This window comes from Castanea sativa, chromosome 5 (assembly GCF_040712315.1).
Source record: "Castanea sativa cultivar Marrone di Chiusa Pesio chromosome 5, ASM4071231v1".
NCBI classification, from domain to species: Eukaryota; Viridiplantae; Streptophyta; class Magnoliopsida; order Fagales; family Fagaceae; genus Castanea; species Castanea sativa.
In genome coordinates this window covers 27,963,330-27,989,649 of record NC_134017.1, presented here as the reverse complement: position 1 = coordinate 27,989,649, position 26,320 = coordinate 27,963,330, and the positions used below count along the sequence as shown (strand labels likewise).

General features: G+C 38.9%; 1 protein-coding gene and 2 pseudogenes across 4 annotated transcripts; 1 reads left to right on the top strand and 2 right to left on the bottom strand.

The window, feature by feature from the left end:
• Positions 1–6,190, top strand: part of LOC142635020 (uncharacterized) — a 31,362-nt pseudogene extending 25,172 nt beyond the window's left edge.
• Positions 1,681–7,958, bottom strand: LOC142634506 (topless-related protein 4-like; annotated as a pseudogene).
• Positions 7,959–9,255: 1,297 nt separating this feature from the next.
• Positions 9,256–11,602, bottom strand: LOC142634503 (topless-related protein 4-like). Of its 4 annotated transcripts, none has more exons than XR_012844193.1 (8): positions 11,462–11,602; positions 11,242–11,360; positions 10,975–11,139; positions 10,253–10,640; positions 10,087–10,144; positions 9,605–9,677; positions 9,379–9,474; positions 9,256–9,302 (listed from the first exon to the last, which is right to left on the bottom strand). XR_012844193.1 is itself a non-coding variant. In XM_075808810.1 (8 exons), exons 4-7 carry the CDS (start codon positions 10,505–10,507, stop codon positions 9,405–9,407), a joined length of 468 nt encoding a protein of 155 aa, XP_075664925.1. In that variant the 5' UTR covers positions 10,508–10,906; positions 10,975–11,139; positions 11,242–11,360; positions 11,462–11,602; the 3' UTR covers positions 9,256–9,302; positions 9,379–9,404. The 4 variants fall into 4 exon arrangements, 2 of the variants coding, with proteins under 2 accessions (XP_075664925.1, XP_075664927.1); XM_075808810.1 differs by having other exon boundaries at positions 10,075–10,144; positions 10,253–10,906; XR_012844192.1 differs by lacking the exon at positions 11,462–11,602 and having other exon boundaries at positions 10,075–10,144; positions 11,242–11,392.
• Between the last annotated feature and the right edge of the window lie 14,718 nt (positions 11,603–26,320).

Below are 26,320 nucleotides of genomic sequence, written 5' to 3'. Positions count from 1 at the left end.
CTATCCGTGTTATTTCAAGTCTTTATCATCAAAAAACAAGCAACCCGAGACATATCCACTCCACCCAAACTCTTGTCTCTATTTCTGCCTTTCGTTCTATTCAATGCATTCTCAATAAGGCAAAAACTCAACTGCCATAGACAATATTGTGTTAGTAATGTGAACAGATTTAATAGTGCTTTAGATCTGATGTAATGTGAATGAATTTGAGAACGCCTTCTATACTAATTTCTAAGTACTACTCTATTTGCATTCTCCAATTTCAAAGTGAAATTTTCTATACACCATTTTTTTCAAGCCCAACATATTTTGACAATCAATCTTGGTATTTGAATATACTTTTACAACACTAGGTGCCACATCTAGGTTATCTATCTTTATTTTAATTGTTCCTCAAGCAACATAATTTCATCAACAAAGTAAAGAGAGCTTTATAATGAAGCTGTGTTAAAGCTCTGGGTGTGCCTACTATTACTTATGACATGGCTGTCCAGACTCATCTTCCTCGCAAGCTTAGTGAACACAAATCAAATGTAACTTGTGTGCCTTTGCATTGAAACTATTTTATCTCCTTATGACTTCTATTTAGAACATTTATATAGAAGCCTATCCACAATGGGCCATGTTTGGAGCCATCAGCTGCTTTATAGAAAATTTTTTTCCTGCCCAAATAGCAAAAGGTAGTTAGATAGTAATTTATGTGGATTCTTTCACTAGCACAATCATTATTTGTTTTTTTTTTCCCCTTAATAGTATTGATCTTCATCCTGATACTTAGAAGTCTCAGTCATTGAAAATTCTTGACAATGATCTCTACTTCACCATTTTTTTCCCCTTATTTTTCTCATTATTCCTTTATGAGAACCCAAAATCATGAGAATTTCTGTAAACAAATAAAAGAATGTTCCTCAATTTTCTTTATCATCTATTACTGTTAAATTTCAATTTAATGCGTTGTCAAGTCAAACATAGATAAGATATACTCTGTTTGATGATCTTTCTATATGGTGGAGTCATGGAGCAATAATAACAACCCACATCAAGTTCCCTTACCTAAAATATACTGTCTTTTGATAAAAACAGTTCATTTAAAAAGTTGAGGGATGAAGAACCACGTGGACCAGTGGACTCTTCAACCAATTTGTTTTAATTCCCCCAATCCACAACTTTTACTTCATTTCCTTACCTATGTCATCCTCCAACTCTCCCAAAATGTCATCAATTTCTTCTATCTTCCATCGTTATCAATTTCCATGCGAATGCCCTATCCATTGCAAGTACACTTGCAATTTGTTTTCTGTTGCCCATAGAATAATCAACAAGGCATGAAATGTTTAACTTCCTTTTACTAGTGATCTAATTTAATACACAGAATCCTGACACCCAAAAATCAAGGTACTGTAGTGTTTAAGTTGTTGCTCACACCCTGCCAATCACTTGCAAATGAAGACTTAATGTGGCCAAACTGATGCAACATTGCCTTAAATGCCTCACCTGGTATGAGAACTTGAATTTAAGTACTCAATTTAATGAATTTAACAGACACGTCGTCTCAAATTCCATAAAAGGCAAGACTTAGGTATAATACTAAAGTGTTGTTCCTTAGGTTCTCTTTTTAAGATTCTGTTATGTGGATTTTTCTTCATGAGATGGAAGTGTATTTTTTAGTTAAGTAGCCACATGGCTGAATTTTAAGAGGGAAACTTAAGAAACAAAACCTAAAGTACTGTACCTAAGTTTTATTCTTCCATGAAAATAATTAACACAACATAATAAAAATCCCTAGTGCATAATAAAATCCTTAATTCTAGAATTTCCTAACTAACAAGAACTTGAAAATGAGTCCTCAACCTCATGACCTTTACAATCAAACATAACTTCAATAAAAGCCCCATGAACTAAGTCTTCTATCCTCTGGAGTTACCAACTGCATGATTTTCAATAGAACGCAAAAGCCGTTGACCATCAGCATTTGCAAGTATTTTGATTCCATTCTCTCTTGTTGATACAGCGAGTGGTATCCCTTCCTTGTTAAATCGAATACAAGGACAAGCCCAAAAGATATTCAAGGAAAAGATTGTTTAATTATAAGAAGGGCTTCAAAATACTGCCAAGCACATCAAAAAGGGATTCCACGGGCATTACCGGTAATCCACCCTCTGCAGCTATAGTAGTCAAGATGTAACATCGTCCATGTCCCAAAATTTTATCTGAAACTCATCACCGGTAGCTAGGAACCGGTTCTTCATTGTATCAAATTGCACTACCCCGATAGACTGTTTCCAAAGACCATTATATACATGCTTGATAGCCCCCTCACTTTGATTCCATACGGCAAGGTATGATTCTCCTTCTTCACTAGTCCCACATGAGAATAGCCTATGATGCACACAATAAGAGAAGTTGAGCAATTGCCCAACCACAATGAAAATTTTAAGGAAATAAATAGTTGGATAAGTAATGTGTAATAAAACATCCTTACTACCTTGTCCTGTCAGCACTGTAGGCCATTGTCATGCAAGATTGGCCTGGAGCATCATAGACAACTCTTGAACCCATATTATCATATAACCAAGCCCTAATTTTCCCATTGATATTGACTGAAAGTATGAACTGTAGGAAGCAAGAAAACCTTCAATGATCTAAACCAGATCCACACAGCAGGAGAAACCAGAAGGGTTGGGGGAAGGGCAGGTGTGGGCAAGTGGCAACCCTATGGATAATTAGGGTGTGACAATTAAGATTCACATTTCCCATTTTTTTCCAAAAGCAATTTAGAGTTGTGAGGAAAAAAGTGGAAAAGAATAGTGCCATTTTTTGTACCAAGAAAATAGCAATGTATATATTAACCATAATACTTCAGATGGAAAGAAGAAAGATCAAATGTTAATTTGAAAAAACAAAAGGAAATGAACAAAGGGAAGAAAGAAATCTTTCTCCTCAAACTCTTTTTGCAAAACTTTGTTCTGATTAATGCATGAGCCCCCTATGCAAGCATAGCCTTAGTGTATAATAAGTGCACCAAAATATTTAGGTAGAGCTGCTAAGCTTAACAATGAATAATAGCCTGAAGCTAAAACTCTGGCTAAGGCATGAGACTTGGATGTCTCTGAAGAAAAGTTACTTATTAAAAAAAAATAAAAGGATGTCAACTGTCAACTAGAAAAAGTGCAAATAAAACAACTAAATATCTGAACGTTTTCCTCATGATGAGGGCACACGGAGTAAACTGGTGCTTCATGCCCTTCAAACGTGTACAGCCTATTACCGGTGACAATATCCCACACCTGCGCAGAAATGAACTTTCAGTCTTTCACAATACAGTTCAGCCTCATTATTACACTGAAATAATTTGCCAAGTAAACCTTAATATTCTTGTCCTCTCCGCAAGTTATGATGCAGAGTTGTCTGTTTGGATGTGAAAGGCCAAGATCACTAACCTTACCGACATGAACGTCAATCTAGGAAAAAAAAAAAATATATATATATATATATATATATATATATATTCATGGCAGATACACAATTATTAACAAAAGGGGCTGAAAGAACCAGTAAGTATTATATTTTAACAATCACTAAAAACTATGTAAGAACACACACACACATGTATGTATGTATGTAAATACACACTAGTGTGTAAGAGCATGCATATATATATAAACAAACCTCTAGGTGGTTCTGCAAATCATTACCACCATGATAGGAATATATTTGCACTATATGTTTCAAATATGCAACACCTGAAATGGAAAGCAAGAAAGATCATCAGAGATGCAAAATGTTTCTCAAGAATATCTTAAACTTTTGGGATAATAGGTAATTTAAAAATTAAACTAAATCCCCTCATAGTAACATACCAAAAAGTGCACCATCAGGACTCCACATCACACGGTTTACAGATGCAGTATAATCACTGGCCAAGAATGCCTATCATCAAGTGACATAGAGATTATTAGCCTCATATGTTTTCCTAGAGTGAATTTTTATTGTCCAACTTAAAAAATAAAAAATAAGTTTGGGTAGATATCCGTTAAACCTGCAAGGCCATTGAACATGCTTCAACGTCCCAAACATTGAAGTTTCGAGAAACAAGCCTCTCCCTCCTTCCAACTTCCCAAATTGTGATATCACCAATATTTGTTCCAGCTAAATTTGATAGAACATAAAACACATAATAGAAGAAATTTTAGCTTAAACAACAACCCCCTTGACTACCTCATAGAACAAAACTTGAAGATGTATGAGCATAAGCATGAGCAGCAGCAAGAGCTTACCAAGAAGAAAAGTTTGTTGGGATGGATGAAAATCCATGGTGTTGACAGCAGAACCCTGATTCAAGTTGACAACAACAGCCGTTGGCAGGTCATTGGACTTGAAGAAGTCGAATGGGATGAGAGTCCAGAGATGCCTCCACCTTCTTGACAAAGTGCTTGTGATGATGGAGTCTCGAGTTGGGAGATAGGAGAGGATGTGGATGAGAAGAGAGTCTGGTAGAGAATCAAAAAAGTCATCGTCTTTGTCACTGTAATTTCTCTGCCTCTCTCTCCTTTTCACTCTCTCTGCTCTTTCAATTATCTGCTTCTCTCTCCTCTTCATTCAATCTGCTCTATTTCTTCTCAATGGAAATTTGTGAGTGAAGGGTTTCAATTTTTTATTTATTTACTTTCAATAATTCAATAGTTACACAAGAAAGAAAGAAGTTTGCAAAGAAATGGTGGAACGATTAATAATTACTTCAAACCCACTTCTCTAAAACTAGAAAGAAAGCATTATTTTTAAAAAAAAAATTATTAATATTCTCTAAATCAACAGGCAGAGAAAAAGGAAAATGAAATCAAACATCTATAATTAAACTTGTAGAGATGAGATGTGCAAGAAAAAATAGGCAGAAAGAAAAGCATCCAGACAAAGAGGAAGCTAAGCAAAGAAAAGCAGAAATTTAGTAATAATAAATTAACCTTAAATTGTTGACTATAGAAACAATCGTGCTCATGCAGACTAAACTAACAACAGATGGAATTGGAGGCAGCCTTACATAAAATGAAAATGAAATTCCTCTGTCTGGTGAATTTGATTAACTAGAGATGATCGAATCGGTAGTCATCACATCAGCTCTGCCTTTGCACTTTTGATCAGGGTTGCAAAGTGGGCGGTGGTTGTTACTTGTTACACACGTAGCTTTCATATTGACATCTTCAGTTATGAAAACACTGTGTAACAAAATTTACCCTTGCCAAGTACTCCCTTGTGCTGCGCGCAGCTAAGCATATTACACATGCGCAAAGGAAGAGGGAAATAAATGCAAAGTTGGATTGGACTCTGAAGCATCAAGGGATTTTTATTGGGGATCAAGGCAAGTTAAAGAGGTTTGGTTTCTACATCAAAGGAACACAAAGATTTTGAAATGGTCTCTGCATTAAAGGGAAAACATAGCATGCTACTGATGTCACATTTTCTCCTGTGCATGATCATCTAGCTACTGCCTCTGCTGATTATACTGCAAGGTTTTGTGGAGCACTAAAGGATCTTTGTTGCGGACATTTGAGGGCCATTTGGACTGCCTTGCATGCATTTCATTCCATCCATCAGGAAAGTACTTGGGCACTACTAGCTTCGACAAGACTTGGAGGTTATGGGATGTGAAAACTGGGATGGAATTAATTCTTCAAGGTTACTGTAGGAGTGTCTTTGGGCTAGATTTCCATCGTGATGGATCACTAGCTGCATCTTGTGGACTTGATGTGATTGCTCGTGATTTGGACCTTCAAATGGGAAAAGTTTCTTGCCTTGGAAGGCCATGTCAACCAATTCTGGGTGTTAGCTTCTCTCCCAATAGCTATCATTTAGCCACCTGGGTTGAGGACAATACCTGTCGAATCTGGGATCTAATATAGAGAAATACTTTGCATTCCATACCAGCACATTCCAACCAGATTTCACAAGTAAAGTTTGAGCCTCAACAAGGATATTTCTTGCTAACTGCTTCCAATGACATGACAACTAAGATTTGGTCCGCCTGTGAAGACACTCAATGGACATTAAGCAAAAGTACGTCCTTAGATGTAATGTAGGAGATGAGCATTACGTAGCAACCATATCACATGATTGGAAAATTAATCATTGGTCATCTAGCAATAGCAATGGGAAGGAACACACTATGGATGTGGACAAGGTTGTTAAATGCTAAAGATGATAAAATTTTGGTCAATTTTATTTCCTGTAAATTTTGGTCTAGAAATCCTTTGGGATATATGAGTGGATAACAAAAAAAAGGTCAAAATGTCTATTGTGGAGTTTCACATGAGAGATGGTTTATGGTAAATGGAAGCTTTCATTGTATACTGCATTTTCCTAACCTAGGTTTCATGTACCTTGCTAAATGTCTTTTCAAACACTGATCGGACTCTTGCAAGATCTGAGATGAGCCATGCTAACCAGCAGATGCTTGGTGTGCCTAAACTTTATAATGGTAGTTGTGAAATCATCCAACAAGAAAATATATTTAATTGGGAAAATTTTATTTTAACTGTATTTTATTTTAGGCCATAGTATTTAATATAGTTTATTAGTATTTTTATTTAAAGTCAGGATATTTTTGTAATAATTCAATGAGGGTTTCTTACAACAATTAGAATTATTAGGGTTTATTAGCCTATGAAAGAACTATAATGTGTTTACTCCAACCAACTATAGGTGTTGACTCTTATAACAATTAGATTTAGGCAACAGTAGGTTTGATACCGACCTAAGCCAACAGTAGGTGGTCTCCTAGTGGTTTTCTTTCGCTTGATGTTGATTTCAAGCAAGCCTATGTATCGGCTCCTAGGTTATTTATCTTGATTTTCCATGTTCTTCAATTTCTTGTTTCAACATTCTTTCTTGTCCTGCATCAATCTAATTTTTGTATTTATTGAAATTCTTTGGGTTGTGTATGATGGGTGTAACTTAATTCATGCACAGTGTTAGTCCACATTGAACTTTTAACTAAGTCTAACTTATATAGGGGAAACTGTGCAAGGAATATTGTAAGGGACCCTGCAAAGAGAATTAAATTGAGATCTTTGTTTTGCATACTGTGTAAGAAGGAAGATTATTTTAAGGCACTCCAAAAGCAGAGGATGCAGGCAATAAAGAGGGGCATAAATGTTTGGCCGGGTGTTTAAATTAGAATGTACAAGATAAGACTATAACAACCTGCTTGGCGATTTGAGAGGCCAACATTATACCTTAGAGGATAGGTGTATCAGCAGTATTTGTTTTGCTGATGTTGTCAATTATGTATGAAATGCAAAACGTATGTTTCAAGACCATTGACCAAAAGCTAATCAGGGAATTCAGTGCATTAGCAACCTTAGTAGAAAACTCCTACATGTTTATATGGCTGGACAAGGGAATTTTTGTGAGTTTGTAATACTGACAGTAAGTGTTGTCTGATGAAGCTTTTGTGGTAGTACTAACCTTTTGTGTTTTTCACTATAGTACCAAAAATGTTCTTTCATTAATTGATGGCTGGCTAGAGGCATTTTTCTTTTGAAAGGGCTAGAGCAATATTTGAGGACAAATAATTGTGTAATGAAAGAAGATAGTTGCCACATTACCTTCTTTTTTTTTTTTTTTGAGAAGATAGTTGTCACATTACCTTGTTAATTAATGTGACAGCAATAGATTGGGACCTAGCAAGTTTTGAAGTTTTGGCACAAAGCAGATGACAACCATAACGGAGAAAAATTTATCCATTTTTTTATCCCTTTACATCATTATCAATCTCCATGTGAATGCCCTATCTAACAACATTGTAGTGCTGTTGCTCAAGCATCGTGTTGGTACTATTTTCCATGAAAATAATTAACACAACATAATAAAAATCTTTAGTGCATAATAAAGTCAACAAAGTCCTTGATTTCTACAATCTGCTAACTAATAAGGGCTTGAAAATGCGTCCTCAACCTCATGAACTTTACAAACAACATACCTTTCTAAGAAACTCCCATCATGAACTGTAAGTATTCTATCCTCTAGTGGTACCAACTGCATGATTTTCAATAGAACGCAAAAGCCGTTGACCATCAGCATTTGCAAGTATTTTGATTCCATTCTCTCTTGTCGATACAGCGAGTGGTATCCCTTCCTTATTAAATCGAATACAAGGACAAGCCCAAAAGATATTCAATGTAAAGATTAATTATAAGAAGGGCATCAAAATACTGCCAAGCACATTAAGAAAAGGACTCCCATAGGCATTACCAATAATCCACCCTTTGCAAAAGTAGTTGTCAAGATGTCAACATTGTTCATGTCCCAAAATTTTATTTGAAACTCATCACCAGTAGCCAGGAACCGGTTCTTCATTGTATCAAATTGCACAACCCCCACAGACCGCTTCCAAAGAGCATTATATACACGTTTGCTAGCCCCATCATTTTCATTCCATTCCACAAGGTATGGTTCTCCTTCTCTAGTCCCACATGAGAATAGCCTATGATGAACACAATAAAAAAGAAACATGATATAAAGCTCGAGCAATTTCCCAACAATAGTTAAAATTTTAAGGAATTTTAGTTGGATCATTAGTAAAACATTACTACCTTGTCCCGTCAGCACTGTAGGCATTGTCATGCAAGATTGGCCCAGAGTGTCAAAATCAGCTCTTCAACTCACGTCATCATATAACCAAACCTTAATTTTCCCATCAGTATCTGTTGAAAAGATGAACTATTGGACGCAAAAAAATCTTTAATGATCTAAACCAAATCCACACAGCAGGAGAAAAAGGAAGGGGGGGGGGGACCAAGTGGCAACCCTATGGATTATTATGGTGTGACAATTAAGATTCGCATTTCCCATTTTTTTAAAACACAATTAAGAGTTGAAAGGAAAAAGGTGGAAATGAATAGTGTCATTTGTAGTACAATGAAAATAGCAATATATATATATATATATATATATATATATATATATATATATTAACCATATGGATTATAAATGAAAGCGAAATAAGCAAAAATGGTAATTTGACAAAACTAAAGCAACAAAGAAAGAGAAAAAAGAAATCTTTTGCCTTGGTGCATAATAAGTGCACCAAAATATTTAGGTAAAGCTGCTAAAACTCTAGGTGAGGCATGAGAAACAAGAATTGGATGTCTCTCAAGAAAAGTTAAAGAAAACTGTTGACTAGAAAAAGTGCAAATAAAACAACTGAATACGTGAATGTTTTCCTTATGATGAGGGAACACAGAATAAACTAGTGCTTCATACCCTACAAACGTGTACAACTTATTGCCAGTGACAGCATCCCACCCCTGCACAGAAATGAACTTTCAGTCTTTTACAATGTAGTCCAGCCTCATCATTATACTCAGAATATGCCAAGTAAACCTTAATAGTCTTGTCCTCTCCAGAAGTTATGATGCATAGTTGTCTACTTGAATGTGAAAAGGCAATATCACTAACCATACTGACATGAGCGTCAATCTGAAGAAAATTTCATGGCAGACACACAATTATTAACAAAAGGAGCTAAAAGAACCAGTTAGCATCATATTTTACTAATAACTAAAAACTATATAAGTATTCAAACACACACACACACACATAAACAAACCTCCAGGTGGTTACGCAAATCGTTACCCCTTGATAGGAATATATCTGCACTATATGTTTCGAATATGCAAAACCTGAATGGAAAGCAGGAAAGATCATCAGAGACACAAATTTTTTCTCAAGAATATACTCCTTTTCTTCCTTGTTTTATAATTGTAAAATAGCCTTACAAAATGTCCTATTGTTGAAAAGGAAACTCAAAATGCTAAAAATAAAAATGCGATATGTTATTATTCACATATCTGTTATATCTGGTTATAAATTGCAGAATTTTTTATTTGTTGGATGTCAAAATAGATTTTAAATGATTAATTTCACTCGTTCCTCATAACTTAAGGTTTTGGGAGAAGTGGTTTTGAGTTCAAACCCTATTTCCACTCTACCTCCCATTAAAAGTTAAAAAATCAAATCAATAAATGTGACTTTAAATCATGTTTTTAGTTATAAATAAATCCTCTCAAGGTAGCATACCAAAAAGCGCACCATTAGGATTCCAGATCACACAGTCTACAGATGCAGTATAATTATTCGCCAACGACACCTATCATCAAGTGACATAGAGATTATTAGCCTCATAAGTTTTCCTAGAGGACATTGTTATAGTCCAACTTCAAAGCTTATATATAAGCGTGCGTAAGATTTTTCAAACCTGCAAGGTCATTGAACGTTCTCCAACGTCATCGGAGGAGTTGTATGGGACAAGAGTCCAAAGAGGCCTCTGCCTGGATGACAAAATGCTCTTGACGATAGCGTCCCAGATTGGGAGAAAGGAGAGGATGAGGCAAAGGAGACAGTCCGATAGATTGCTAATGCCAATGTCATCCTCGTCAGTGTAATTTCTCTGCCTCTCTCTCCTTTCTGCTGTCTCTGCTCTTTCAATTCTCTGCTTCTCTCTCCTTTCCATTCAATCTGTTGCTTCTGATTCCAAGCTATGTTTCTTCTCAGTGGAAATTTGAGGGAAGGAGCAATTAAGTGAAGGGTTTGAGTTATTTCTTTATTATTTATTTTTAATAATTCAACACAAACTACGCCTGCGGCTGCAATTATACATAAAAGAGACTAAAATTATGATCGAGAAATCTGTACTAAGCATACGCATAGACATCAATATCTCAGACTACCAAAAAAATGTATGATAGGCACAAGAAATAAGAATTTTAGCTCCTGAAATATTCTTCAGAAATTTTGATAAGAATATTCTTCTGAAAATCAAAAGCTTTAGTGTTTCTGTGGACTTCAACTAATATCAAGTGCTCGTTCCAGCAGTTGAACAGGAAGCACTAAAGGTGCTAATTATAGGTCCCTGAAAAATAAGCAATGTTAATTAAGAAGCATGTACAAGTTCCTATAAAAGTTAAAAGAAAGTAGTACCTTTGCAATAGTTGCAGGAGCCACTCTAGAGGTATCAACAGCTTGATTTTCAATAGAACGCAGAAGCCGTACACAATCAGCATTTGCAAGTATTTTGATTCCATTCTCACTTGTTGATACAGCAAACTGTATCCCTTCCTTGTTAAATCTAATGCAAGGAGCAGCCTAAAAGATATTCAAGGTAAAGACTGTTAAATTATAAGAGCTTCAAAATACTGCCAAGCACATCTAGAAAAAGGGCGTCCATGGGCATTATCGGTAATCCACCTCTGCAGCAGTAGTTGTCAAGAGGTAACTATTGTCACCGGTAGCCAGGAACTGGTTCTTCATTGTATCAAATGGCACAACCTGACGTTCATCCAATTCCAAAAGGTATGATGGTCCTTCTTTAGATGCACACAATAAAAGAAACATGAGCAATCGCACGATCATTGTGAACTTTTGATAGAAATAAACAGTTAGATCAGTAGTAAAACATCATTACTACCTTTTCCCGTCAGCACTGAAGGCCATGGTCTTGCGAAATTGGCCCCATGTACGACAGTCAAGTAGTCGACGTAAGCGATCACCTAACCAAGCCTTAATTTTCCCATCAATGTCTACTGAATAGATGAACTGTTGGAAGCAAGAGAACCTTCAAACTTTTAGGTTATTTTATTTATATTTAAAAAAGAAGAAGATAATTTCTAAAACTGAAAAAGAAAGCATTACTAAAACAAGGAATGGGAATTAATAATGTTCTCTAAATCAAAAGGCAGAGACAAGAGATAATAACTACAAAGAATCAATACAGAGAAGATCAACCTTAATTTCTGGAAAAGCAATCGTTCACAACTAACTACAGATGTAACTCATAATATTAAATGTATTTGGAAATGGAAGCAGCCTTACACAAAATGAAAATGAAGTTCCTCTGCTTTGTTGACGATGATACCGAAAAAATCACCAGTAAGTTACAAGTACTCTCAAATCGAAACAACACCTATAAAAAATAAAAAATAAAAAAATAAAAAAATAAAAACCTAACAAAGAGCAGCCGGCCAAAACTCCTCCAAAGGTCAAGTTAGAATCTTTTTACCACCCTAGAGTTCCAAAGTCGAGCTAATTATGCATACCTTGATTTATAAGGGTTCAGCGTATTTATAGTGGTGTAGGATTAGCATCCACACCTTGATTATGAAGTCCTTTCCTTCTAAGATTAGAACTCTTTCCTTTTGGATACCCCCATCAGGGCTAAACGTGCGATGCAAGAATTCTTTTTATGCATGTTCACGTGGAGACCAAGCAAGGCCACATCAGCCCTAATTATATAGCGTGAATCCTTATTTAAGATTTCTTGGAAATAATCTCGGAAGGACGATACCTGCATCATACCCGTCCACCCACTATGGATTCGTCCTCCTTAGCCATGTTAAATACCATCATCCTTATGTCGTCATATTTACCAGGTAGATCCGTCAAGCTCACTTTTATTCCCCTTCAGTTGCCCCCTCATTACATGAGACTGTCAACTTTCCTTTGCGGTTTCATGGAATGACGGTTAGCTTTGACACTTGACAGGTGTGTTTTTGACACTTGACAGGTGTGTTTTTGACGGACAGGCTGGAATGTTATCATAAATGCGCCAGGGACACGTGGGGGTACTTTACTGGTTGTTTGATGGAATTGATGCGTCCCTTCGTTTACCGCGCCGTTCCCTCTATATATACTATCCACCGTTTTCATTTTTACCCTTTAGAAAATTTTCTACTGTTCAGAGCGAAATCGTCCACATTGTGTGATCCGTCGCATCTAGAGGTAGAGATTCAGCGTTCTCTGAGCTCATTTGTCGCATTTACCTACTGTCTACCTGTGAGTACCTTCTTTATTTAGTTTCTGCTCTTGATTTTGCTTGTTGGTTCATCATCAGTACAGATCTAAAGTCTTAGGTTTTCTTTACCCGTCATCTGTAGGTGTCAAATGTCTAGTGAGGTGTCAAGTAGTCAGTCTTATGTCCGTGAGGGAGCGGGCTACAAAGAGGTGTTCCCGTCCGGTTAAGTAGACCAAGACACCTCCAGCGAGGAGAGGGAACCATCAGCCAACTCTCCTTCCCATGTGGAAGATGAAGGGCAGGACGAGGACAGGTCAGAGTATGACTCGAACGACGACCTAAATGGTATCGATCCACCGATCCAATCCGTCATAGGCCCTGATGGATTTAGAGAATTCGTCTTGCTCCCCTTGTGGACAGTGAACAACTTCGTTTCCTCCATCAAACCAGCACACCTCAACGCACTAAGGCAAAAATACCAAATACCTGACACCATACCAATTCGTCTACCCTTTAAATCAGAGAAATGTTATTACGACGATCTTAAGGACGTCAGAGTTTACGAGCAGATGCTAAAAGCTAGCCTACATTTTCCTCTGAGTGCCTTACACCGTCGACTTCTTCAGTACCTAGGATTGGCTGTCACCCAGATATCACCAAATGCTTGGAGGGTTTTCCTGAGTGTTGAAATTTTGTACGGTGTGATGTCCAATAGGGCAAGACAATTAACAGTGGAAGAGTTCTTTCATTGTTACCGTCCGTCTGAGATTACCAAATCGAAAGGCATGTATAGCTTTGTGTTGAGGAGTCCGGTACTTAGGCTAGTATCCGAGACCCCAGACTCCAATCGCAACTGGAAAGGTCGATACTTCTTCCTTCGAAGAGATAATTGGATGAGTCGTCCAGGTGATGACGACTTCATGCCAGTAGATAAAACTTGGGGAATAATGCCCCCGTTTGGTATGAGCCCATCTTATTCTTAACCATCACATCTTCTTTTTATTGATTTATACTTAGCGTTTTTTTTTTATAGCAAGGGACCGTCCACCCATTACGACAGAGCAGTTCGGCTTTTTGGAGAAAATCTTTCAAAAAACTAAGTTGTTAGAGAGGACTTGGTCAAAGCTCGTCACCTTAGACATGCTGCACTGGTATTGTGACGGTCTTAAACCCACAACTACAGCTCGTCGATACGACGCAGGAGTACGCAAACGTGAGTTCTGTAATCCTTCCGTCGTTACTTCACTTATGAAACTTTTTTAACTGTCTTCTTTTGCAGAAATGGACGATGCAAGGAGAAGGGCTATTATCAAACAACAAGCAGCCAAGAATAAGTAAGGCGGTGATGCTCATCCTAAGACGGATCCGTTTCACCCTGCCACAAAGAGACCTTCCACTGAAAAGTGGGACCGTCACAGTAAAAAACAGAAGCTAGTGACGGGGTTACCTGCCGGTCAGGGGTCCGACGTGGTAAGGCTGCCTCCCAAGCTGGGAATAGGCAAGGGTAAGGGTTTAATGACTAATCCCGACCCCGTCAAGGAGAAGCCACCCGTCTTGCTTCGGGAAGATCCCCAGTATGCTCTCCGTCGGATCGGGTCTATAATAACGGATGAAGACTATGAAGATCTCGAAAATCATGCTACCGAGGCTATGGGGGAAACATGCTTGTTCAGCTTAACTCAAGTCATTATCTGTCATATATTTACTCCGTCTTGTTCCTTTATACCTTAATCTAACTTACTGACATTGATTCAGGGGGTGCTTATGGCCAAAGGTATGATGGACTGTTGTCTTGCCCACGAAAGAGCTCTTGAGCGGGTTAGGGCAAAGGCAAAAAAGGTGGAGTTGAAACTATCCGAGCAGGCCCATGAGAACTTGGAGAAAGAGGTGGAGTTGCTGAGGGAGACGGTAAAATCTAACGACGACAACATTCGTCAAGCGAAAGTTGAAGCTGTAAGAGAATACCGCGACTCTGACTCCCTCCTGGCCGAGCTTGGCTCCTCCTTTAGTGACGGGTTTGACAACTGTCTCCGTCAAGTGAAGGTCTCATTTCCTCATCTGGACCTAGCTCACATCAATATCGACACCGAGGCCCAGATCCCTGCTCGCCCCGTCAACTCTGAAGGGACAGAGGAGCTTTTTGGTGAAGGTCCTGGTGATGACAGTCACCAAAGCTGAAAAAGAAACCGCCGAAGCCGATACACGCTAGCCATTGCCAGAATGTCCTGATGCTACCGAAGAGACCGTCGTAGTTCAGGACTGATGTAAATTTTGTAGTGAACAAAAACAATTTATTCGGTTTCAACCGTTGTCTTTTCTTAACTTTATTTTGGTAGTGTATGACTCTTGGATGATAACTTTATTTTGTTAACAGCTGGTTTTTTATTTTTTATCGTGCAATCCGTTCATTTTGTGGATTTTACTATTAGTTCTTGGATGATCCGTCCACTGTGTGGACTTGTTGATATTTAGTTATCATTTTGCATAACCCGTCCACTATGTTGACTTGGCGTATTTTTATCTTTCTTTTTGATAACCCGTCCTCTTTGTGGACTTGATAACTCTTCATCCATTTTGGATGATCCATCCACTATGTGGACTGGATAAATTTACATTTATTTTGGATAAGCCGTCCACTATTTGGACTTGGTAGATTTTCATCCATTTTGGATGATCCGTCCACTGTGTGGACTTGGTTTTTCATCCATTTTGGATGATCCGTCCACTATGTGGACTCGGTAGATTTCATCCATCTTAGATGATCCGTCCACTATGTGACTGTAGATTCTCATCCATTTTGGACGATCCGTCCACAATGTGAACTTGGTAGATTTTCATTCATTTTGGACAATCCGTCCACTACGTGGACTTGGTAGATTTTAATCCATTTTGGATGATCCGTCCACTGTGTAGACTTGGTTTTTCATCCATTTTGGACGATCCGTCCACTATGTGGACTCGGTAGATTTCATCCATCTTGGATGATCCGTCCACTATGTGACTATAGATTCTCATCCATTTTGGACGATCCGTCCACAATGTGGACTTGGTAGATTTTCATTCATTTTGGACGATCCGTCCACTACGTGGACTTGGTAGATATTAATCCATTTTGGATGATCCGTCCATTGTGTGGACTTGGTTTTTCATCTATTTTGGACGATCCGTCCACTATGTGGACTTCGTAGATTTTCATCCATTTTGGATGATCCGTCTACTACTATGTGGACTGTAGATTCTCATCCATCTTGGACGATCCATCCACAATGTGGACTTGGTAGATTTTGAGCAAAACACATTCCATACGTTTTAAATAAAACTCCTCTTATTATGATTGACTGGTAGACTATATTGTTCATGAAAAATAAAAAACTTTGGCTGTAATAAGTAAAAATTATGACTATTTAAAAATAAACTGGAAATGAGGAGGTAGGTAAATGTTGCTGTTATCTTTGCCCTTTGTCTAATGGTAGTATTTCTTCAAGTGCTCTGTGTTCCATGGATGGCTTAGCTTTCTTTCGTCTAGTGTCTCTAAGTAGTATGTTCCTTTCCTACGCCATGAAATGATTCTGTACGGTCCTTCCCAGTCGGGACCCAATTTTCCTTGGGAGGAATCCTTTATAGCACCGAGTACTTTTCGTAAGACCAGATCTCTCACCAGGAAATCCATGTGCCTAACCTTGGAGTTGTAATGCTTTGCCATCATGTCTTGGTATCGCGCTAGTCTCTATGCAACTACTGCCCTGACTTCGTCTACAAGGTCGAGTTGCAAACGCAAAGCTTCGTCATTCTTGCTCTCATCGTAGCTTTCTACACGGTAGCTTGTTAATCCTACCTCTGCCAGTATGAGGGCCTCACTACCATACGCCAATCGAAACGGTGTTTCCCCTGTTGGTGTTCTTGTCGTTGTCCTGTATGCCCATAAAACACTTGGTTATTCGTCCTGCCATATGCCCTTTGCCCCTTCGAGCCGGGTCTTGATAATCTTCAGCAAGGACTGGTTCGTGACTTCAACTTGTCCGTTGGCCTGCGGGTGGGCGAGCGATGAGTAGTGATTTTTAATCCCAAGCTGAGAACAAAAGTCTCTGAATGTCTCGTTGTCGAATTTTTTCTCGTTGTCTGAAACGAGCACTCTCGGAATTCCATACTTGCAAATAATACTTCTCTACCCAAAACTATGGATGTTCTTTTCCGTGATAGTAGCCAGAGCCTCTGCTTCCACCCATTTGGTGAAGTAGTCAATACCAACCACTAAGAACTTCAGCTGTCTCACCGCTGTTAGGAATAGATCCATGATGTCTAACCCCTATTGTGCAAACGATCATGGGGCCGTTATAGGGGTAAGTTCTTCCGTTGGTTGCCTTATGAAATTTCCAAATCGTTGACACTTGTCGCAAGCTCTAACATATGTGTGGGCATCCTTCTGCGTTGTTGGCCAGTAGTATCCTACTCGGAGTAGCTTGTGCACTAGAGACCTTGATCTAGAATGGTTTTCGCAAATTCCTTCATGGACCTCCCTCATCACATAGTTCGCTTCCTCATGGCCGAGGCACCTTAGATATGGTCGAGAGAATCCTCTTTTGTATAGGACGTCTTTAATGAAAACGAACTGGGATGCTTTAACCTTTAACTTCCTTGTGCCTTATTTGTCATCAGGTAGCTTGCCTTCCTTGAGATACGCCACTATTGGAGTCGTCCAACAACTCTCATTGCTTAGCTCCTGCATGCAAACATCGTCTAATAATGATGAGTGTTGGATAAAGGACAATACCTGTTTAGGGATGATCATGGGTTTGGCCGAAGCTGCCCTTGCGAGTCGGTCGGCTTCTTAATTCTCCTCCCTTAGGATTTGAATCACCTTGAGTTGGAGGTTATTCGTACAACCCTTCACTTCCTCAAGATACCTTTTCATCCTTTCATTCTTGCAGTAATAGCTCCCATTAACCTGACTGGTCATGACTTGAGAATCAGAGTAGACGACCACACTCTTAGCTCCTGCCGCTATCGCAAGGTCCAGTCCTGCTACCAAAGTCTCGTATTCCGCCTCGTTGTTGGTAGTAAGGAAGTCCAGACAGATCATGCATTCGATTTTGTCTCCTTCTGGCATGTGGAGTACAATTCCAACACCTCCGGCATACTTATTGGAAGATTATTCTGTATGAACTCTCCATATGGGCGTCTCCTCTGCCCCCTGATTCTTTGTGGTAGTGAATTCAGCAACGAAGTCTGCCAATATCTGTCCTTTCATTGTCGCCCGTGGTTGATACTGGATATCGAACTCGCTCAGCTCGATTGCCCATAGCGCCGTCCGTCCAGCAGCTTCTGGACTACTCATTGCTCTTTGTAAGGGTTTATCTGTCAGGATACTTATGGTATGCGCTTGAAAGTATAGTTTGAGTTTCCGAGCTGTGGTTACCAGAGCAAATGCGAGTTTTTCCATCTGAGGGTATCTTTCTTCTGCTCCTCTCAGTGCCCGACTTATAAAGTACACGGGCTTTTGTACCTTTCCTTCCTGATAAGAGCAGCGCTGACCGCAACTGAGGAGACAGCAAGGTATAGGAACAATTCTTCCCCCGGAAGAGATGGGCTGAGCAATGACGGGGCGGAGAGGTATACCTTTAATTCTTCAAATGCCTTCTGGCACTCATCGGTCCATTCAAATGATCTCTTCAGTGTGCGGAAGAATGGGAGGCATTTGTCCGTCACTCTTGATACGAATTTGTTCAAGGCTGCTATCTTCCCGGTCAAGCTTTGTACTTCCTTTACCGTCCTTGGAGGAGATAATTCCATGATGGCCTTAACCTTTTCAGGGTTGACTTCAATGCCTCTCTAGGATACCATAAATCCTAAGAATTTTGCTGCGGTTACTCCGAACGCGCATTTGTTTGGATTCAGCTTCATTTTGTATGATCGAAAAGTATCGAAAGTCTCCTGGAGGTCCTTCAGGTGATCGGATTCCCGCACGCTCTTTACCAACATATCATCTACGTAAACCTACACGTTTTTGCCAATTTGGTGTGTGAACATCCTATTAATCAATTTCTGATATGTGGCTCCTGCGTTTTTAAGCCCAAAAGGCATCACTTTGTAGCAAAAAAGCCCCTGACTTGTGATGAACGAGGTTTTCTCCTGATCAACCTCGTCCAATTTAATTTGGTTGTAGCCGAAGAAGGCATCCATGAAGCTCAAGAGCTCATGTCTCGCGGTGGAGTCTACTAAGGTGTCAATACGCGGGAGCGGGTAATTATCCTTAGGGTAGACCTTATTCAAATCTATGAAGTCAACACATATTCTCCACTTCCCACTCGCCTTTTTAACCATTACTAGGTTCGCCAGCCAATCAAGGTAGTACACCTCGCATATGAAGTTCGCTTCTTGTAGCTTCCGTACTTCTTCTGCTATGGCTCGATCGCGTTCAAGGGCGAACACCCATTTCTTCTGTCTGACAGGAGAGAAAGAGGGTGACACGTTCAACCTGTGAACTATGACTGACGCGTCTATCCTCGGCATGTCCTCGTGACTCCACGCAAAAATATCTTGGTTTTCTTTGAGGAATAATGTGAGTGCTTGTCGGACTGTTTGGCTGGCCAAGGTGCCGATTCTCATGGTCTGCTTAGGCCTAGAATCATCCAAGTGTACTTCTTTTAACCCTTCCACCGGTTCTGCCACCGTTCGTTGTTCCTCGATGCTCATTGCTTGTAGGTGGTCAACCATTTTCATCATGGCGATATAGCACTCCCGGGCAGCCACCTGATTTTCGCGCAGTTCCCCAACTCCGGATTCGATGGGGAATTTGACCATTAGATGGTAAGTGGAGGTAACAGCCTTCCATGCATTGAGAGTGGGTCGTCCAAGGATGGCGTTATAAGCAGAGGAGCAGTCGACCACAAGGAAAGCTACATTCTTGGTCACTTGCTGTGGATAATCCCCAACCGTCACAGACAACGTGACAACTCCCAAAGGATAGACCCTTGTCCCTCCGAAGCCAACAAGGGGTGCATTCTTTGGGACCAGCCGTTCTCTAGCAATCCCTATTTGCTGGAACGCGGGGTAGTAGAGGATATCTGCTGAGCTTTCGTTGTCCACCAAAACTCGATGCATGTTGTAGTCCCCTGCCCGTATGATGACGACGAGCGCGTCGTCATGTGGGTGGTGAAGGCGTCGCGCATCTTCTTCCAAAAACCCGATTTTGGGGTTGTCTTGTCGTGTCACTTTTAGTGAGGAACCTGTAAACTGGACACTTTGAACCATCCGCAAGTAGGTCTTCCATGCATTGAGAGTGGGTCGTCCAAGGATGGCGTTATAAGCAGAGGAGCAGTCGACCACAAGGAAAGCTACATTCTTGGTCACTTGCTGTGGATAATCCCCAACCGTCACAGACAACGTGACAACTCCCAAAGGATAGACCCTTGTCCCTCCGAAGCCAACAAGGGGTGCATTCTTTGGGACCAGCCGTTCTCTAGCAATCCCTATTTGCTGGAACGCGGGGTAGTAGAGGATATCTGCTGAGCTTTCGTTGTCCACCAAAACTCGATGCATGTTGTAGTCCCCTGCCCGTATGATGACGACGAGCGCGTCGTCATGTGGGTGGTGAAGGCGTCGCGCATCTTCTTCCAAAAACCCGATATTAGGGTTGTCTCGTCGTGTCACTTTTAGTGAGGAACCTGTAAACTGGACACTTTGAACCATCCGCAAGTAGGTCTTTCTGGCCTTTTTAGACAACCCTGCAGAAGTAGTGCTCCCTACAATCATCCGTATATCTCCTACAGGTGGTCTGGGACGCTCGTTCTCCCGTCGAGGATTTTGTTCCTAGAGTTGATCCGTCCTTTCCTTCCTCACAAACCTCTACAACCTTCCTTGCCTAATGAGGGCTTTAATTTGTTGTTTTAAGTCATAACATTCCGTCGTATCGTGGCCATGATTGCCATGAAAACGGCAGTATCTGTCTCTTGGCCTCTTATTCGGGTTTCCCTTCAGCTTGCCAGGAAACATCAGGGCTCCTTCATCTTAGATCTACATTAACACTTGGTCAATTGGGGCTGTAAGGGGGGTGAAGTTCGTGAATCTTCCCGTAGGCGGTTTGGGTCGTCGATCTTCTCGTCGCTCTCTGGTTCTAGGCATTTTTTGTCCTTTGTCCGGTCGTGTATCCTCCTGCCTTTCCCTTTTTCTAGGTTTTTCCTCTCTAGCTAGCAGGGCATCCTCTGCGTTCATATACTTCGTTGCCCTGTAAAACACTTCGGACATAGTCTTTGGGTCATTCTTGTACAGAGAAAACAAGAACTTACCCTTTTGCAGCCTGTTCGTGAATGCTGCTACAAGTATCTTGTCACCTGCCTCGTCTATCGAGAGGGCTTCCTTGTTAAAGCAGGCTATGTATGATCTTAAAATCTCGTCTTCTCGTTGCCTAATGTTCATCAGACACGCAGTAGACTTCTTATGCCAGTGACTCCCGATAAAGTGTGATACGAACTGTGCGCCTAATTCCTTAAAAGTGCTGATGGAATTAGGTGTCAGCCTACTGTACCAGTCCCTTGCAGGCCCTTTCAAAGTGGTGGGAAAAGCCCTACACATGATCTCATCCAGTACGCCCTGTAGATGCATTAGGGTCTTGAAGGACTCCAACTGATCCAATGGGTCCTTGGATCCGTCGTAATTCTCCACCTGAGGCACGCGAAACTTTGGAGGAAGTGGGCATGAACTCACGAGCGCTGTGAAAGGCGAATCTGTTCTATGGACTAGGTCGTCTAGGTCGCTAGAGATTCGTCCTCTGAGGGCGTTCATCATCACATCCATACGTTCCCTCATCTCCTGCATCTCAGCTGCTATGTGAGTTGGTAACGTGTCCGAGATGGACGACCAGTTGGTCTCCTGCCTCTCCGGTCTAGTCGGAGCGTTGCTACCCTCAGGCCCTTTCGCGTTCCTCCCCTCTGGACTAGCACCTTCTTGGTCTTCCTCTGGTGCGCTTGGGTGTGCATTCCTTTGCCGCAGTTGCTCTTCCAAATCATGATTCTGCTTGGTGAGGCGCTCAACCACCGCCGCAAGTGTTTGGACTTGCCTCTCTAGAGCTATGGCGTGCGGTTCGTCACCTTGATTGTTGGTTGTTGCCATCGATCGAGTGAGTACCATGCAACTTTTTGTCTCAGGAATAGAGCAAAGGCTAAATAATCTACTTCCCACAGACGGTGCCAACTGATGATGCCAAAAAAATCACCAGTAAGCTACAAGCACTCCCAAATCGAAGCAACACCTGCAAAAAGAAAAAAGAAGACCTAACAGAGAGCACCGGTATAATGCTGGCCAAAACCCCTCCGAAGGTCAAGTTAGAGTCTTTTTACCACCTTAGAGTTCCAGAGTCGAATTAATTATGTGTACCTTGATTTATGAGGGTTTCAACGTATTTATAGTGGTGTAGGGTTAGCATCCACACCTTGATTATGAAGTCCTTTCCTTCTAGGATTAGAACTCTTTCCTTTTGGATACCTCCCATTAGGGCTAAACGTGCGATGCAAGAATTCTTTTTATACATGTTCACGTGGAGACCAAGCAAGGCCACATCAGCCCTAATTATATAGCGTGAATCCTTATTTAAGGTTTCTTGTAAATAATCTCGGAAGGACGATCCCTGCATCATACCCGTCCGTCCACTATGGATCCGTCCTCCTTAGCCATGTTAAATACCGTCATCCTTATGTCGTCATATTTACCAGGTAGATCCGTCAAGCTCACTTTTATTCCCCTTCAGTTGAATTTGATGATCGAACTCAAATCGACGCTGCTGGAACTGAAACTCCCTTGCACTAGATCACTTTTTGACAACCAACTCATATATTCTCTCCCTCAATGTTTAAATTGAGACCTCTTATATATTTAAATTTTATTAAATAAAATATATTTTTTATTCTTCTAATTTGTTTAGATGCAAAAAAAATTTTAGCTCTTTTTTAATAAATTTCTTGTTCTTTGTGTTCATCTACATTTTTTATAACCTTTTTTTTTTTTTGAAAAATTTTTATTTCCTTTTTGAGATTGCACATTATTATTATTATTATTATTATTATTATTATTATATTGTGTTCATTTGCTAGTAACAAATTATCTAGAGAATCATTTTAAGACTTGATTAATTTTTCTCAAAACTTAAATTTTTTTTAAACTACTAGTATATATATAAAGCTACAAAGATTAAAAAAAAAAAACAAACAAAGAAATTATTGGACAGTGATCCACCTACTCTTTGCTAATTCCCCTCTCCCCTTTTTTTGTCTTATATTTACAATATTTTCACAACAAATTCTAGTTGGTAATTTATTATTTAATTTGGATCCACCATTATCATCATTTTTTTAACTATCCATAGCAAATTACCACCTCGAATTTTTATGAAAATGTTGTGAACATTAGTCAATCATCCACCATTTTGGCATCTTATTGAAAAAAAAAAATGGTGATATTGTTCCTCCGTTGAGGGCCTTAGCTAAGCGATTGTCTAATTGGCTTAGTAGAAGAGTTGACCTTGTGTGCACGGGTCAAGTTGGGGAATTTTTTCAACCCAACAAATCTTGTCGACTTGAGAAATTTTCAATCCAACCCATCACAAGTGTAGAACCCAACTCAACCAAACCCTCATGGGTTGGATTAGATCGGAGGGGTTGTGCTTGTCTATTTTATGCCTTGTCAAAATTGAGTTTTCTTGAATTATTTAAAACATTTGTATTCAATAATGTATTATGAGACATATAATTTTCTTAAGTTATATTCTAAAATATATATATATATATATATTTCTCTAAAAAATTATAAATTTATGTACATAGTGGATTGGGTCAGGTCAAATGGGTTGAAAAAATATCAACCTAACCCACCAACCCACGGTGACCAACCTAAGGATTTAGGTTGAGTTGAGTTGGGTCAGTTTCATCAAGTTGATGGGTTTGATGCACACCCCTACAAACATGTTATGATCCTAGTGTCCCCCATGAATTAAGTATAAGCTTTACCATGTGTTTATAAGTTCTTGGACACCCTCCCCTTGCATGCTGGTTTTCAAGGGTGAGTTCTACCAATAGAATTGTAATAAAACAACTATTGTATAGTGTACAACAATTTGTGTTTTTGATGTTTTGAGTTACATCAACATATTTTTAGGTTGAAATAGAACGTGGTCCTTAAAATTTGCTAAGTAAATGCTTTTACTCCATGAAATTTCAAGGGAGAGCTATTAAGTTCTAAAGTTTAAACAATACTGATTTTCTTAACTTCTATTAATTCTATACTTTATGTATTTAACGGAATAATGATGTGGCTTTTTTTTTTGTCCATGTGATAATTTTTTTTTTTGCATTAAAAGAATTACATATCATACTTTATTATTAATCAAAAGCATATTTTGGCCTAATTATTGTTTTTACTTAATTTTGGTAATTCTCCTTTTTCCCTTTAGAGTTCCAAATGCAACTCTTTGTCTACAGGTTCGCAAACCAAATACCTCTAGTATTTCTCCCTTACCTTCTAGGCTTCTACAATTCTTGTAGTACCAAACACGGTTCACCAACTTTTCAAAATTTAGAATATTGTGTTATCGTTGTTAACGAAATGACTAATATATGGATTTCTTTCGTACTTCAAGGAACAAGAGTATCATTTGTCTTAAGTTTTGAGGTAGAGTGTCATTCCCTCAAACCTAGGTTTTTTTTTGTAATCTAACCTAAAGATATATAATAATTATATAAATTGACGGTCACAAAAAGAATTCCACTATAATTTGTTGGAGTCCTTTCTGATTATAGATTACTTGTAAATACAATGAGACATTAAATTTTCTTGTAGCATATTGTATGCAAACCATTTTTTTAATCACCATATGCTATTTAAAACTCCCATACCCTATCCTCATAACTAATTAACATTTGAGACACTTGTTGATTCAATCAAAGTCCAAAAACAGATGTTACAAGAATGTATATATAGAGAAATGCTATATCAACAGTATTTTCACAATACTCTTACAATAAATTCTAAGTTGTTACAGGTTGTGAGTTGTTATTGGTGGGGCAAATACATAATTTCAATGGTAGATTCAAACTAGAACCAATAATAACTAATTACTTATGATTTGTTTTAAAAATGTTATGGACGTAGCACTTTTAAAAATATTTTTTATAGATAGAATATAATTTCAATTTATGGCATATGCTCTATGATAAATTGATAATTCCTCTTTATTATATATTGCATTAAAAATAAAAATAAATTTTCATAATTTGTTATAGTTATAAATTGCCTTTTAATAGTTAACTGATGTAAAAGATGGAAGGACTAATAGTAATAACAAACTCAAACGAATATTTTTTTTGCCATTTAACAAGATTTTCAAAACAATTTTGTTAGTTGTCAAGTTTTTGAAACTATTTTGTAATTAATCTAGTATCTTGAGACACTTAGCTTACAAAATGGTTTCAAAAACTTGACAATTGTTGAGGTACAAATTTTCGGGCCCTAACTTCTTTAGCTCACGCAAAGAAAAATACCCACACAAGCCCAATAATTATTTCGAAGCCCACGTAAATATTTCCCACATATTACTTATATATTCTCCATGTTATTGGGCTCCCACAAATATTTCCTACATATATAAGCCCCACAAATTACCTTGGGCCATCTCACAAATATTACCCACTACAAAACCCATATTATCCAACATGGGTTTTCGCAAAAATACCCATCTATCAACGTTGGACCACAAAATTATACTCCCTCCACAAAAGGCCCAAAATCATTCAACTTGTTGACAAGACTCAAAAAGCCCAACAAAACCTTTTCTAAGCCCGTTGCTACACGGCACCTTACAAAGCCTATCGCTACACGTCACCTCTAAGCCCGTTGTTATACGACACCTTATAAAGCCCGTTGCTACACGGCACCTCAAAACCCGTTGCTACACGGCGATATTTTCTACAATTTGGCAAACTATTTTACGATGCCCAAATACCAATTTGGCAAACTATTTTACGAAGCCCAAATACCAATTTGGCAAACTATTTTACGAAGCCCAAATACTAATTTGGCAAACTATTTTACGAAACCCAAATATTAATTTGGCAACTATTTTCCAAAGCCCAAATACTAATTTGGCAACTATTTTCCAAAGCCCAAATATTAATTTGGAACTATTTTGCAAAGCCCAAATATTAATTTGGCAAACTATTTCCAAAACCCAATATTATTTTGGCAACTATTTCATAAAGCCCAATATTGTTTTGGGCACTATTTCCTAAAGCCAAATATCATTTTGGCAACTATTTCATAAAACCCAATAATGTTTTGGCACTATTTCATAAAGCCCAACATCATCTTGGCAACTATTTCCTAAAACCCAATATTATTTTGGCAACTATTTCCTAAAGCCCAATATTATTTTAGCAACTATTTCATAAAGCTCAATAATGTTTTGGCACTATTTCATAAAGCCCAAATATTGTTTTGGGCACTATTTCCTAAAGCCCAATATTATTTTGGCAACTATTTCCTAAAGCCCAA